The sequence below is a fragment of the Notothenia rossii genome, assembly GCF_949606895.1.
Source record: "Notothenia rossii genome assembly, chromosome: 4".
In the NCBI taxonomy this organism is placed as follows: Eukaryota; Metazoa; Chordata; class Actinopteri; order Perciformes; family Nototheniidae; genus Notothenia; species Notothenia rossii.
This window is the reverse complement of record NC_136902.1, coordinates 22543874-22559447: the sequence shown is the minus strand read 5'-3', so window position 1 is coordinate 22559447 and position 15574 is coordinate 22543874. Positions and strand designations below refer to the sequence as shown.

Genomic DNA, 15574 nt, shown 5'->3' with positions numbered 1-15574 from the left:
ACATGGCCCACCAGTCACCATACTTAACATTCCCCTGGGGTCAGTGTGTCAGTCACTGGAGTATGATTCTGACTTCCTGAGCAGCAGACACTGACGTTAAGGATCTCCACTCATCTTAATGGCACTCAGCTTTTATTTTAAAACAGTGTCAGCGGGGGACTGAAAGGCCTGAAGGTCAAGAACAAAGTGCCTCATTGTGTTCACTGGTGCTGTAACATAATCACAGCTGCTGAAGTTGGTCATATGGTGTGTGTGTGTGTGTGTGTGTGTGTGTGTGTGTGTGTGTGTGTGTGTGTGTGTGTGTGTGTGTGTGTGTGTGTGTGTGAGAGTGTGTGACAGAATGGAGTGTGAGAGTTCAATTATGTTTCCGTTCACCATTACACATCACATGTACTTAGGACAGACAATAACCGCATAATTATTTTCAGGAATGCATTTTAGACACAAGTACACTGCATAACAGATGTTGAGATTAGCCATTATAAAGATACCAAGGACAGTTTAAGAACACCCACCAGAGAGTACCAGAGACAAAGTAAAGGCTCAAAAGCAGCTTTTTATTGTTTCACAAATTAAAACCTATTAAAAACTAACTGCCTAACTGTTCAAATCTAAGGTGAATGAACACTGGCTGTGTGATGTATTACCTGACATCGTGTGGGCCCGGTGTTGTTTGCAGTTTAGGTTACACATCAAAAGGATCTTGTGCTCGGGATGCATTGGACCAAAGTTAGTTTTATGTTGGGACGAGACTTTGGGTCATTCTACAGAAAAGGTGGAATCTGGGTGATACAAATCTGCTGAAATATATTCCTTCTAAAAACATCTAAAAACCTGTTAAATAGCAATAACTAACTCTTAACTTGATGAATCCACAACAAGTAGAGTTTAAAGTATTTTTATTTTTAAAATTATTTTTATACTTTTATACAATGCTTATTTGTATAGGAATGTCACTGGTGTTACGTGTTACCAGGAAGAAGAGTAACACCAGTGACGGTAACACCAGTGACAATTTGGAGAAAACACTACCATTTTAACAAAATGGCTGCAATGTGTCAGACCAAATATGGCTTCACTCAATATCAAAATCGTTTAACTCTTCAATACGATACATTATCCAATTCAAATGTTCACCCCTAGGGCTATGCAATGAGTAACACTAATGACAGACTTGAAAGACGCACGTAAAATTTGAAGATAAAATGACACCTTTAACAAACAAAGTAAGAAGTATCTGACTTTCCTTATGTCTTTGTCCACTGCACTGCCTCAAATGATCTCTTGTTACAGGAGGCACTTCAGAGACAGTACATTATTTCAAAATAAAAGCGTTTTGTGTAGCAGTAACACCAATGACGTAATTTTGGGTGACTGACATTTATTTGATATTATCAATAATAATTTGCGTTTTTTTTTTTACCATTTCAGTGTTATATTTAATGCTTGTAATGTTATGTAAATACAAATTAGACTTATTTATTGAAAAAAAAATCTTTTAAATTAAAACTATAGGCTCCACTTCCATGTATGATCAAAGTGACAAGGCAGTTCCTTGAACTTGGCATTTTAAATAAATTGCAATTTACGTATAAAACCATTTTTTATTATTTTTTTATTTAGTACAATTGCAAAGACAATCTCTATTTATTCAACATATATAATGAATGTGAGTATTAGGTCAACGTCATGTATTTTGGTGTCGGCAAAAGTAAGTGACAGCACTTCCACCTTTTCTGTAGAATGACCCGTTTAGTGAGTATTTTTCTTATTCAGAAAAAGTATTTATTTTGAGTACGGTGCACAAATTACAACCAATGTATATTTTTGTGCAACAAGGAGAATGATAATGAGTTTTTTTTGCATTTTATATACAAAAGGACAGGCATTGTGAAGTTTTTATTTTTTGTCAAAAGGTAATTCTTATGTAGTTTTATTATCATTATTTTATATTACAGTATTTATTTGGATATTTATGTTGTAGCTACAAAATATGTTTTAAATTGAAGCTGTAAATCCAAATTGTGTTTGTTTGTTCTTCTTTTGAAATACATATAAATGTAAAATGAAAATTTAACAATAATTTAACAATATTTGAAAAGCCATTCGTTTTGGATACTTTCATTTTGAAGTCTGACTAGCTTTTATAAAAACCAAAACGTTAGTATTTATTATAGCATTATTGATTATGACGTTTTTCCATTCTATATTTATATTGTATTCTAATTGTGACAGTATGGTATACTGCGGTTACTTTATACTTTTGGGAAATATTGGAGAACTTCCATACAAATGTTTAAAGATTTAGAATTACAATTAGTAAGTAAGTAATTTACATGGCTATATTGAAATTGAAATGTGTTTTAGTTTCTACCCAAAAAAAATCACATCCGCATAAACTGCAATACCAACATGAAGCTGACTTCGCTCGGGCAGCAGCCCGTCTGTAGGGAGGTCCTAATCTAGCATAGCAGCTGGGAGCATTTTATCACGTGATGCGAGAGATGTTAGAGAGCAGCCATCATCATTTCAACTAATTCATGTCCAGCCTGAAATGCTAAAAGGTAAGACGATAAGGAAACGGAAAACTACGATGGAGTAGGTGAAGCCTCTGAAGCCTCCCCGTCTCATCCTGTCTGTTGTGTCCCAACTAAACCAGGTTTGTTTCTCCCCCTCCTGTTGGCTGCCGAAGCGCTTGTTTCGGTTGCAGTGTTTCTCTAAATGTACATCAAATTTACATACTCGATGTCGAAAACAACACCCGCTAAGGGTTGTCATTTCCCATACTTGCAGTTTAAAAGGAGTTGTTTTGTCTCCTCATTAACATGAGCCGTGTTTGTTGCTGTTCCTGCTAACACGGTTTGTGCTGCTTGTTGTGTAAGTACCGAACGCTCCAGGTGAACTCAAACAACGTTCCAAATCAGCGGCTGGTACCGTTGGGTTCACGCGCTGCTTCTGTCCTGTGTCCTGGCTGTGGTCGCGCGGACATGGCTGGAGCCAGGTGGAGCCCACACGGCTACCTGGCCCACTAGTTTATGTGAAGATCGGACTGCTTTTCCATAAGCTAGCACGACGAGCTATTATGGGTTAACTTGTACAGAAGGCCTTCATAAACTCTGCTGGTACTTGAGTAGAGGTGGGAGAAGTACTCAGTTCTTGTACTTAAGACAAAGTAGAAGTAGCAGAGTGTAGGAATACTCACAAATACATACTTAAGTCTTGCATTCAAAATACTACTCAAGTAAAAGTACACAAGTAATAGCATCAAAATATACTTAAAGTACTCATTATGCAAGTCAACCCATTTCAGAATAAGATGTTTTGATTATAACTATTGATGCATTAAAGTGTTGTTAAAGGTGCAGCTAGTTTTAATCACTTTGTATGCTGCAGGGTAGCTTGTGAATTTTACTCCAGGAGTAACTAAAGATTATGGTCGACACCAATATAAGCACACAATTTACCTCTGAATTGTAGTCAAGTACAAGTAGCAGAAAATATAAATACACAAGTAAAGTACCTCAACATTTGACTTAAGTACACTAGTATGAGTACATCTACTGAGTTACTGGTTATGTACTTTTCGTTGTTTCAAATGTGTGATCACATTGAATCGGTCTGCAAAGGACAAAACAAAGAAATGTATTTTCTTCCCCCGCTTAAGGTCTTTTGTGGAAAGTAGACGCATACTTAATTTGTTCTTTTAATTCTGTGAATATGAATTTTCAACAGAATTATAGTACTACATGATACAAAGGTCTATACCATTTTTGACAAAAGTCAAAACTGCTCCACCAAATGAAAATCTGTATGACAACCCCTTGAGTCAGCCACTGTAGAATAGATACCTATTGAAGTCTTGCCAACAACATTGTCTGTGAAACCAACCATTTCCTGAAGAGTGAATACAAATTGTACCCATTTAATGAAGACACAGTCCTACAGATTTAAATAATAAAATCAAATATGGATATTAAACCAAGTACACAAGTGAAGTGAATATATTGTCTTCAGTGATTGTAATGTTATGTGGTTTCTTGTTTTATTTTTGTGACTTGTTTGTAACTGATTTAAAAAAAGTGTCAAATTAGCCCCTTTCAAGACTCAAACCTAGTTTTAATTGAATTAGGACATAACAACTGTTTTATATTCACCAACAGTTTTATACACTCATAAGTGGTGTATGGATACAATGGATGACTGTCTTTGATGAACCTTAAGCTTTATGCACTCAGCAGGTCAACAAACAAGCTCGGGCTTAAGTTCAGGTGGGCCCGGTCTAAATTGGGTCTACAATAGAGACAAGTGTTTCCTTGGCTCAGCAAATCCAACAAGCCCTTCCTTTCATGCATTTTAATAAGCTCCAAACCAACCCGGGGGCCCAGGAGCCCCCAACCAGGCCAGGCCAGGATCCCATCTCAAATGTATCCCCTACCGCCACATTGTTTTTATTCTACTAGTTGGTAGGTTTGTTTTAAATTTCAAGGCAAATGTGGGAAGATATGTTGTTGTTCTTTTAGTTTTGATTTACTAGAGCATGTTGTTGTTGCGTGTTAAGGTGGCCCTTTGCCACGACGGGGGGAGGAATGGTAAACTCCTAGCTCAAAGGCTGTGCAAATGAACATGTTTCACTCGCCCTGAATACTGGACAGGCATTGAAAAAGAGATTGTTTACATTCAGATGCTGGCCACCCGCTGCTTGCTTTTTCTTCCCTCCTGTTTTTCAATTACTGAAGAGACATGACCCATTTAAATGGTTGTTTACTTGCATTAGAAGAAGAGCCAAAGCACTTCTCAATGAACTCTTGTCTACAATTCAATTAGAGTGGCCTTCCCAGCACTGCAGCACAATTTTCCACATTACACAATGCCCTCTTCAGCCAAGCTTCAACCCAGGCAGTTGTACCGAGACCAAAGAGCAGCAGAACACTACAAAAACAAAAAATCTTGCCAAGTATATTTGTCTAATATCTAGTCAGAATATTTCTTTACACCTGATTATAAGACATAACTTCGGAAGTAACAATGCAGTGAGATATCAGGTCTTGTTTTTAGACAATCATTGCATCATCTTCTTAAAGGTCCTGTCATGGCCATTTCTACTGATCATAATTCCATTGTTGAGGTCTACTAGAATAGATTTATATTGTGCAATTTTCCAAAATCTCATTGGTTTCTCATACAACATCTCTGTATATTACAGTGCATGACATTAAGGATTTTGGGAGATGGCCCTGTGGGCCATCTAAGCTAATTTACAGATGGCCCTGAGCCCAATAGAGATTGCCCTGAAAAATGCGCGCGGACGAAATGACGCACGAAGGGTTCTGGGGGCCTCCCCCTTGAACATTTAGATTTTTGCAGGTCTTAGATGCTGTCTGGTGCATTCTATAGACTGAATTATAAGATGAACCACCACAATATTACAATTTCAATTGTATTCTTCATTTCACTTGTTTGTGTTTGCTTGCTTGCATGCCCTGCATAGCTATAAGAAATACTTAAGCTGTTGGTCAAGACACTTTCCATCTGATGAAGTCAAATGCCTTCCCAGATGTAAAAAAGTAGAAAACATTACATTCAGTTGTAACTGCCAAAACAAACATTATTTACGCTATTATGGCCCCTGTTAAAAATGTTTGTAATGTTATCCACTGTAAGTTGGTCGAAGGAATGCCTCCTCATCCAGAAGCTGACCGAGCAGACCCGAGCAGCCGAGTGCATCCGCGAAGCACACACAATGGCGACGTCAGAGTTCCCGTTGGCAAGCAAATCTAAATCTCTTCGGTCAAAATGTCAGGTCAAATTAATTTCCCTTTAGCCCAATACCGCTTCAGTTGCGCCACTAATGTGACAGACAAGAAGAGTATGTGACAGACAAGAGTAGTCAATTCTAATGTGTAACACTTAATGTGGAGAAAGAGATGTGCTGTATGGGTTGATTGTGCGTTGATCTGTTGCTAATGCCTCGGGGTTCCGGTGGGCATGTAAACAAATGCATAATGCTGCGCTATACTTTGTGGCATCACCCAGTTGCATAGCGACACTTATTGTTTAGGTCACGGTGTCTTTTAATAAGCAGGTAGTCATATCATTAGCTAAAAGTAGCTGGATCTGATCGATATGGACATAAACGCGAGTGAAGTCTAATCTGACGGGAGAGAGAGATCAGCTGCTGCTGACGAGTCGACACGCAGCTCTGCATGATCACATGCAGCGGTGAGCGGAACGAAACACACACTTCAGGTTAGAATATCACACGTAGCTATTTTAATTACCTTCCAAACTACCTAAACTAGTTATAGATATGTTTTAGTTTTACTCATTACTGGATCCGCGAGCTGCATGATACTGGTATAATAGATTGCCCGATCGGGCAACCAGCAGGTGAGGCTTCATGGCCCGAGCTAAATACTAGATGGCCATCGGGCAGTCCTTAATGTCGAGCCCTGATAGTATGTGTATTCACTCTGTCCTAAACGGCTTGTTGGAGCTCCTGCACCATGCCCTCCTTGTGAGCCCAGTGACCGTCTGTGAAACAGCGAAACCCAGCCCGAGCACACACACACACACACACACACACACCCGCAGCCTGGCTGGGAGTTTGTGTGTGTGCTCAAACACAGCCTCGCCGGATCCCGCCGTCTCAGGCGGAGAAATCGGCAGAGCTGCAGCTGAGAAAAGATTGAGTGTGTTTGTGTGAGGAAGTCCGGATTTGGACCAATCCGCGGACTTAACGTAACGGCTCCGCGGACGTTACGTCACTGTACCCAGGAAGAAAAAGAGAAATCTCCAACGAGGCGTTCTGGGGCAGCATAGACAAGTATTTTCTGTGTTAGAGTTTTACTCGCTACAGGGTGTACTTTCAGGGTTTGTGACTCTGCAGATTGTTTACATGCAGAAAAAGCTACATAACACACAAGGGGACGGGTAGTAACCAGAAAAGCATGACATGGGACCTTTTTAAGTCAAATAATCTTATTTTGAGTTGTAGCTCAGATAAAACACATATGTTTTTACATATTTATTAGAAAATCACCAACTAACATCAGAAAACACAACACTTTTGACCATTTGCGGCTTATTTTGTAACACAACAGTTCCTGATTCTGGTAAAATATAGTTCAAAATAAGTTCTCCCAGCTAATTACAAGATCTGATTGATCTAAATATCCCTTCTTATTTCAAGAAATCTTATCAAGCACATTTGAACTTTTCTACTTATTTCAAGTGAAAACATCCTGTTTTCATTACTTTTTAACTTGTTTTTGGAGCAGCATTTTTTACAGTGTAGTCACACCCGGGGCCTCAAAAAGTCGTATTATCTGTTTGATATTGATACCTAATTAGGAATTTCAGAACAAACAATTATCCCTTTTCACAAATGCCCTGACTTTGACCTGAGCTAATCCCATTGGGGTTTTAATTAGTTTACTTTTAATTCAAATGTAAACACAAGTTATATGTTGTTTTAAAAGTATTTAGGCTCCCCAGGAAGTGCCCCCAAACCACTGTGGTCTATTGTAATGGAGATGGTGAAGTAAAGCACTACAGGATTTAATCAGGCTTTTATTGTGAAGTTTCTCCGCTCCCTAATTCTGTTCCTGCCTCATAAAAGCCATGTCTCCCTCAAGCCAGACGTTTTTTTAACTGCTTTTCCTGTTTCCCTCTGACTAGACAACCATATAATAAGAAATGGCTTGAGTTTTCCCCTCTCTCTTTTTCCTCCTATTTTTGGAGGTTGTGGGAATAGTAGCTGAAACGTGTCGGTCCGTGAAGGGCTGGGGCCTTTTCATGTTTATTAGCTTTCCGGGCCAAATTATATGCATTATCTTATCACAAATTCTAGGATTGTATCTGCTTTATCAAGAAAAGTTGGCGGAGACGTAATGTTTTGAACTGAGGACAACTAATCAAATCAGGTTTAATGTTTGTTTCATGTTGTTTGTGTGCCCCAATCCTAAATGACTCGCTTAGCAAAAAAAAGTAGCACATCATAACATGGGTGTTTACCCGTTAGAAATGTAGAGCTCCAAACCCTCAATGGAAATGATTGTTAAATAAACTGCTCCTAATAAAGGAACTTATGATGATAATAAAAGGATTAATATAGACTGCTGTCAGACATTGTTCTAGATTTTGTACATCTGCTTGATCTAAAAATAAGGTTTGAATTCATGTTAAAAATGTCCCACTGATATGCTTAACATTATTTTTGTTTATCTGTAATTGTGCTAGAATGATGCCACATTAGGCAAAATTGGTCATAACTTTTTTAGTTGATACCATGATATGTTTTGTCCAAAAACATGTTGCACATCTGTGAAAGTATAATAACACAGATTGAATATGTCCAGGCGAATAACACTAGGTTGTTTGTTTTTGAGAAGGCTTGACATGTTTGTTCTTTACTGAAGGAAATCATAAAGACCATTTATTAAAAAAATGTTTTTCTGTCTTGCTAAACTATTATTTTAAAGCAGGCACTTTTTATTAATTGTGTTCGCTGACATTGTAAGGCGTATGAAAATGCCATTATTTATGGATAAAAATAACCCTTTTTTTATCACGGGATGTCATACATTTTGCAAATATTTTTTTTTTTAGGAAAATCGATTTGAGTACAGAAACAGACAGGACTGCTTGTTCTTGGCTTATTCAGGTTATTCAATGCTTGACAATTTAAAAGTACCTAACGACGCCAATGCATAATATTTCTATTATCAATAGTAGCCTACTAATAGTAAGCCGATGGCTTACAATGTATACATTATTATGTGTTTAGACAGTTTTTGTCTGCTGTGCAGACACCGTCTGTTTTATGTCAACAGCAGCCTTTCAACTGCTCATTGGAATTTGGCCACTCTGTAAATGGTCTAATCCATTAACCTTTTCAATCATCGGAGAAGTGTTTATGACAGCTGAGTGGCAGGAACTTGTTGGTCTCGTCTTTCTTGGTTGGCTAGACGTTAAAGTGAACTGCCAGGGAGGGAACGCAGTCTGAGTGATTCCGACTTTAGATTAATTTCAGATAGGTCACAGTGATTGTATGCCTTGGTCAGCAGATGGATGTTTTCTTGACTTTTTTAAGGATAATGTTATCCATGCAAATCTGTATTTCTGTCTCCTGAGTTCATGGGACACTGTCTTCTTTATGTTTCTATACACTAAACATCACATGAAAACAAAGCCACTTTTGAGGCTGCTTAACAGCCCCGCAGCTATAATCTGTTGTCTACTGTTATAGAACTGAATGTAGTTAAACCATTGAGTGAATTTACCATTAAACATGCACTCTAACATTTCCAAAAGGCATACTTAGGATGTTTTGTAGGATCTCATGCCAACATGTCCTGCTCCAAACCAAAAGATTGCCTTTAAGCCTAGTTAATAATGAACTGGTTTGTCTTATCTGCTTTCATTTCCTTTAATCTCTTCAGGAAGGCTTCAAACAACACCTGGTGTGACCTTTGCAGTGTGCTGCTAGTGACTCAGTGGAGCAACAAACCTGTTACCTAGGTTGCTGGAGCACAGTGGAGGAGAGGGTCTGTGTTTGATTACTCCCCCCATTAGTCTTTGAGGAGGGGGGAGGCGGAGGAAGAGGCGGAGGAAGAGGCGGAGGAAGAGGCGGAGGAAGGGGCGGAGGAAGAGGAGGAAGAGGGTGCTGCTATAACCATCCAGAGCATGGGGCAAAAAGTCCCAGGTGGCATCAAAACCATTGATATGCGGGACCCGGCGTTCAGCCCCCTGAAGCTGGAGCTGCAGGCCCTGAGTCACACCAAGCCGTCTCGTCTGGACCTGCTGCTGGACATGCCGCCGGCCAGCGGGGACGTCCAGGGTCAGCACTCGTGGAACAACGACGACCGCTCGCTCAACATCTTCGTGAAAGATGACAACAAGCTGGTGTTTCACAGACACCCTGTGGCGCAGAGCACGGACGCCATCCGAGGCTGCGTTGGCTACACACGGGGACTGCATGTGTGGGAGATCAGCTGGGCTATGCGCCAGAGGGGCACGCACGCTGTGGTGGGAGTGGCTACGAGCGAGGCCCTGCTACACTCGGTGGGCTACACAGCCTTGGTAGGAAGCAACGCCGAGTCCTGGGGCTGGGACCTGTGCCGGAGTAAACTCTACCACGACGGCAAGAATCACCCAGGAAAAACCTACCCGGCCTTCCTCGAGCCAGACGACACCTTCATAATACCAGACTCCCTTTTAGTAGTCTTGGACATGGATGAGGGGACGCTGGGTTACATAGTGGATGGACATTATCTAGGGGTGGCATTCAGAGGACTAAAGGGCAGGAAGCTGTACCCAGTGGTGAGCGCCGTGTGGGGACACTGTGAAATAAGAATCCGGTACATAAATGGACTCGATCGTAAGTATAAACCTTCACCGTTTTAACATTTTCTTTTATTTCATGAGCGGGAGTGTTTTGCAATACGTGTTTACCAAAGCTGTGGCCTTTAAAAAATGCAGTATTGAAAATGTGTGGGTCAAAATGTGTGAACACTGGAAAGGTTTAGCATTCAATACATGACTTGGGACCTGCAAAGATTTACTTGTGACTTGCAAAACAACGAGTTGGTCCCAGTTGTGATTGTGTCCAACTCTTTAACAACCACTGGCTGAATTTATTGATGTAAAAAACAAAGGTGGACAGTTTATGGTTTGCCATACTGTCGAAGCAGGACGTGTATCTGCAGAAGGTTACTGTAGGTCAGATTTTAAATCAGTATGGCCGAAGTTGTAAATGTGACATATTTGTATTATTGGCTGACAGTCCAGATTACATATCATTAATATGTAACTGTTCTATGATTAATCTTTTTCTCACATGAGAATGATGTCACCGACCTGATTTTAGTAGGGAGATAACAGATATATCTCAGACTGTAACTTGCCATTGATTTAGCTATCAACTGTACTTTGTCTTGGGGATTTTAAACTTGGGTATGATGCCTCGGTCAGTGTTTTATGTCTTTAAAAACATCAAATGATCTTTATTTTATATGGAAGAAAACATACAAGCAACTTGAATTTCCCCAAGACAAAGGCAGCATTATTTTAATTTGTTCAATGGCAAAGGTTAATGGTAAAAGGGTTATGATCTTTAAATGAGACATAGGTTCTCATGAACACATGCTCTACTACCCGCATGTCCCAAGTGCCATGTGCTCATTAGATTTTTATGTTCAGCTCGGATCCCTCGACCTACTTTAGGCCTATGGAAAAGAAGCTCTACAGATGCAGAGATATGCATAAAAGCCAGATCCAATTTGATATGACATTCCTCTTACTGTTGCTGAGAGGGGGAAACCCTGATCCTAAAGGCTGTTTATCTCTCCAAATGTAGTTAATCCTCTGGCTATTCAGCTAAATAATTTGTTGGCTTATTACATTAAAAGTGCAAAAAAATGTACATATTCCTCTAAGTAAGATGGTGTTTTTGCACAGATACTGACACTCATATCGCACTGCAATGGAAAGCCTAAATATACATCACAATGTTTGCTGACAAGCAGTACAAAATGAGAAATATATTTTTAATGACAAATGACTTTAATTTGTACAAATAACAGAACTATAGAGCAAAGTACCTCAAGCGTTACCCCACTCCTAAATCTTTGTAAACTACAATAAAGACATTTGCTAAATTACATAGTTTTAATATATCATCCTAATACTTACTCCTAACAGGAGGGAGAGATTCAAAGCACAGACGGACGTTTGGTCCGTTTCAATACTTCAGAATGGACATCACTGTGACCTTCCGCTTTGGATATCCTTCCTCCACATAACCCAGGCCAATACTTTTTTTATTTTTTATTTTAGTTATTTTTAACCTTCAACTTTCTTTCCGTCTTTCAAAGCAAAAATTGCTTCAATGTAATATCGTAATTGAATGGGGTCGTATTACACAAAACTGAATTTATGTCCCAATATGATTAATCATGAACATGGATGACAAAGGTTATAATGCTATTTCATTCGAATTTTGATTGGAGGCCAAGCATTCTCTGTGCTCCCTTTTTTTTTATTCTTTTTTTTTTATTCTTGTGTACTATATACACAGTCCTCTCACTTTTGTCAGTGAAAAGCTCTGGTTTTGTACTTTTGAAGTGAGGTGGTAGGAGGTACTTATCTATAGTCGGTGTATTGACTAAGGTAGATGACGTCAGCATGCAACCAGACACAAAGTGTTAAAGGGCGGCAGCAAAACATACTTTAGCCACCTAAAGAAAAGATCAAGATCAGTTTAAGTGTATTCTGTTTATAATATTTACTGTCAGACATCCATCTCAGACGGAGAACTGAAATCACCACTCTGACTCATTTTTTGTAAAAAAAAAAGATTTGATCTCGGAATGAATGAGTTTGTAATGACGTCACAGAGTTACTCACAAGGTGAAATGACTGTTTTCGTCAATGGAGTTGGGAGGCTTAGTTTTAGGCTTGGTGCATATATCCCTTTAAGTTCCATGTCAAAAGGGTTGAATGACGGCAAGGTGAAGTGGTGAAAGTATTACAACAATCCAATGATGTAGTCCTTTCTTTTAGTTTGGTTAATGGGCCCTATTGTGCTTATTTTCAGATTTCATAATTGTATTTTTGCTTCTACTTTAACATGTTTACACACTTTAATGTTCAAAAAGGTTTGTTTTTTTTCTCATTGCCTGTGCTGCATCACCTCTCTTCAACCTCTTTTTAAAACCAGAGCCCAGTCTGCTCTGATTGGTTAGCTGGCCAGCTCATTTATACTTTGTCAACCGCTTAACAGAGGTCCCACCCCTTGTACAATATGTAAGAGCGCAGCCAATAGAAGTGTGAGTGTTGCATAGTGATGTAATTATGTTACAGAAGTAAACTAAGGATATTCACATATACACACTGCTTTCTGACACACCAAACATGCTCTCACCCCTCTCCCCCTCTTGTCTCCCTGCAGCTGAACCCCTCTCTCTGATGGACCTGTGTAGGCGTTCGGTGAGGGTGGCATTAGGAAAAGAGCGCCTGGTTGAAATCCATAGATTGCCCTTGCCGGAGTCTCTCAAGAACTACCTGCTCTACCAATGACACCGCGGACAGTAACACCCCCTCAGCACACCCTCATCTCCTTCTCCTGTTTCTCTGGGATCCTTCTGGGGTTGAACCCGTTTGACAACATTGCTCAAGCCTCAAAGACTGACTCAGCTTTCAAGTATGCTTCTGTGTCTTGGACACAGTTTGAGTTTCTTATGCTGTTTTTATGACTCTTTGCAATTGTATTCTCTAACTTTATCAAATCAGGAATCACTGAGCACTATGCACATGCTGATCCAGACGATGCCCTGACAGTCACCATGTTGGTGTACCTCTGAGTTTTTAGGTTGATGTGGCACATGGGGTCGGTATCTCTTCTTGGTCCCCTAGGCTTAAAGATTATGAGTTTATATATTGTAGCCTTTTAAATTGTTATTGATTTAGCTTAAATTGTGTGATGGAAATCAAACTTTTGGATTTGGTGCCGAACTGACAGCATCTGACCACAAGGTGGCAGAACACACACGTCAACCTCTCACATTGAGAATTATAACATAAAATCGTAGTTGCTTGTAGAAATTATGTTTTTTTGTTTTTTTAAATGAATACTAGATTAAATTGTGGAACACAGACAGGAGATACTGACCACCCCATAATGAGTCCGTAGTGCAGTGTGGATGAATGCACTGTGAGGCAGCTGAAGAGCAGCTCCGACTCCCACTGCATTGTAAGGCCTCTCTAATGTGGAAGTGTGCTTCGCATCAATACATCTGACAGGAACAACATCAGCAGAAATTTTAACAGAAGGATAATGTCACTGTGATTATTTGTAGCATGCATCTGCAGGAAATATTTCTCATTACAATCATGTCTTTTTTTTAAATCGGTCACTCCTGCTTCTTGTAGTGCAGTAGATTTCAACCACATGCTGAACGGGCCCAAGAGTGCAGATGTATGTTTTTTTAATTCAACCAGTCTCTCCATCAGCTGATTTCACTGGTTTGCACATATTCAGCCAGAGAGTGGAAACTAACCAATGAAATGTCCACTGAAGTGGTTCTTTGCAATGAAAACCTGCTACTCTTGGGTCTCAAAGGCACATAGCTGAGAACCATTGATGTAGTGTTTGTGTTTTGTGACATGTAAAGGGGGTTTGGGAAGCAGACAAATGGGTAAATGGCTAATGTGCCTGAATATCCAAACTTCAGATTTAGGGCACCATGACGACAGAAAAAGACAATCCGCACAAAGTGCTGCACAAATGTAATAAAAGATCAGATTGTCAGATGCCAAATCATAGACCTGTTTATTAGTATTTTTTAAATGTGCAGGTAGGGTCCTTATTCAGCACTCAGCTGGATGCGGACAGACTGCGCCACACTCTATTTTCCTTGCTTGCCGCTTCCATTTTATTTGTATTCCTTGTTGTAGATTTGTTTGTAAGTATCTATTAAAGTTTATTTCAAAGTTTATGTTGTGTATTGTGCATTCTACAGAAATCTACTGTGAGAAATGTCAACAAGCTATAGGGGAAAGCCAACATTTTAGTTGTAATTTATGCAAATGATGGTTTCAGCAGAATTATTCTGATAAAATAAAGGCATTACACTTTTAAGGCAGTTTATAACTTGCAGTCATATTACATTGAATTCATTTGATGCACTATGCGACAATGGTTACCAAAACATTATTTTGAAGTCCTTTTTGAAATGATCTTTCTAAACTCTCACACAACACTGTATTTACCATGCAAACATCATAATCCACTCTTAAAATGTGTTAAAAAATAAAGAGTTATTTTATTCAACACATTTTAGTTTCACCACCCAGTCAATGTGGAACATTAGCTTTCAGTAACCAAATCCTTTGATCCCTACAGTTCCCGCCATAAATAGTACAGGGCCCTCATTAAATTATATTTCCAGAAGGTAACTCCTTCCTTTCTAAAAGTCGGTTAGATTCTGATGGGAAATGTCTCCTGCTCCAAAGTGTTTCCTCTACTTGCTGCCACAAACTATTTCCTCAAACAATATAATCACCACCTAAATAAACTTGTTTGAATATTATGTTACATTGGGTTACATTAAATTGCAAGCAAAGAAAAAAAAAAATAACCTCACACTTTAAACCTGAGAGAGAGATGCTTTTAAATGTACACGATACAAGCACTGAGGGAAACCAATATAAAATGGGGCAGGGAGTTGAGTGAGGGCAGGGGGGTATTAGTGTCTCCAGCTATGACAGTTTCACTGATACAGAAGCTGAGACACTTTAATCCTTGTAATGGTTTAGCTTTCAATATGAGGCACAGGATTAGGTTCAGCTAAGTGTATTTGCTTGCACAGATGTACGTCATGTTCAGCAGCTGATAAAGGAAACTCAAGAGTTTTCAGAAGCCCCCAAAAAGGATCTAAATTGCAGCTGCAACCTAAAAATGTTAAAGGAGACAACAAAATTATTTAAAAAAAAAAAATGTATATCATGTTTGGTCACTTGGTGTCAGCATTTGCAATTTTCACACAACTTCATGAACAAGTGAAGATCTCAGTCT

General features: G+C 39.3%; 1 protein-coding gene across 1 annotated transcript; it reads left to right on the top strand.

The window, feature by feature from the left end:
• Positions 1-2455: 2455 nt before the first annotated feature.
• Positions 2456-14495, top strand: spsb1 (splA/ryanodine receptor domain and SOCS box containing 1). The gene is made up of 3 exons (XM_079673562.1): positions 2456-2659; positions 9441-10378; positions 12950-14495. Exons 2-3 carry the CDS (start codon positions 9685-9687, stop codon positions 13075-13077), a joined length of 822 nt encoding a protein of 273 aa, XP_079529688.1. The 5' UTR covers positions 2456-2659; positions 9441-9684; the 3' UTR covers positions 13078-14495.
• The last annotated feature ends 1079 nt before the right edge of the window (positions 14496-15574 follow it).

Excerpts from the sequence above, each read along its gene's own strand:
- spsb1 (XM_079673562.1), top strand. The coding sequence starts at position 9,685 with ATGGGGCAAAAAGTCCCAGGTGGCATCAAAACCATTGATATGCGGGAC. Across the intron at positions 10,379-12,949 it reads GTACATAAATGGACTCGATC|CTGAACCCCTCTCTCTGATG; the intron begins GTAAGTATAAAC and ends GTCTCCCTGCAG.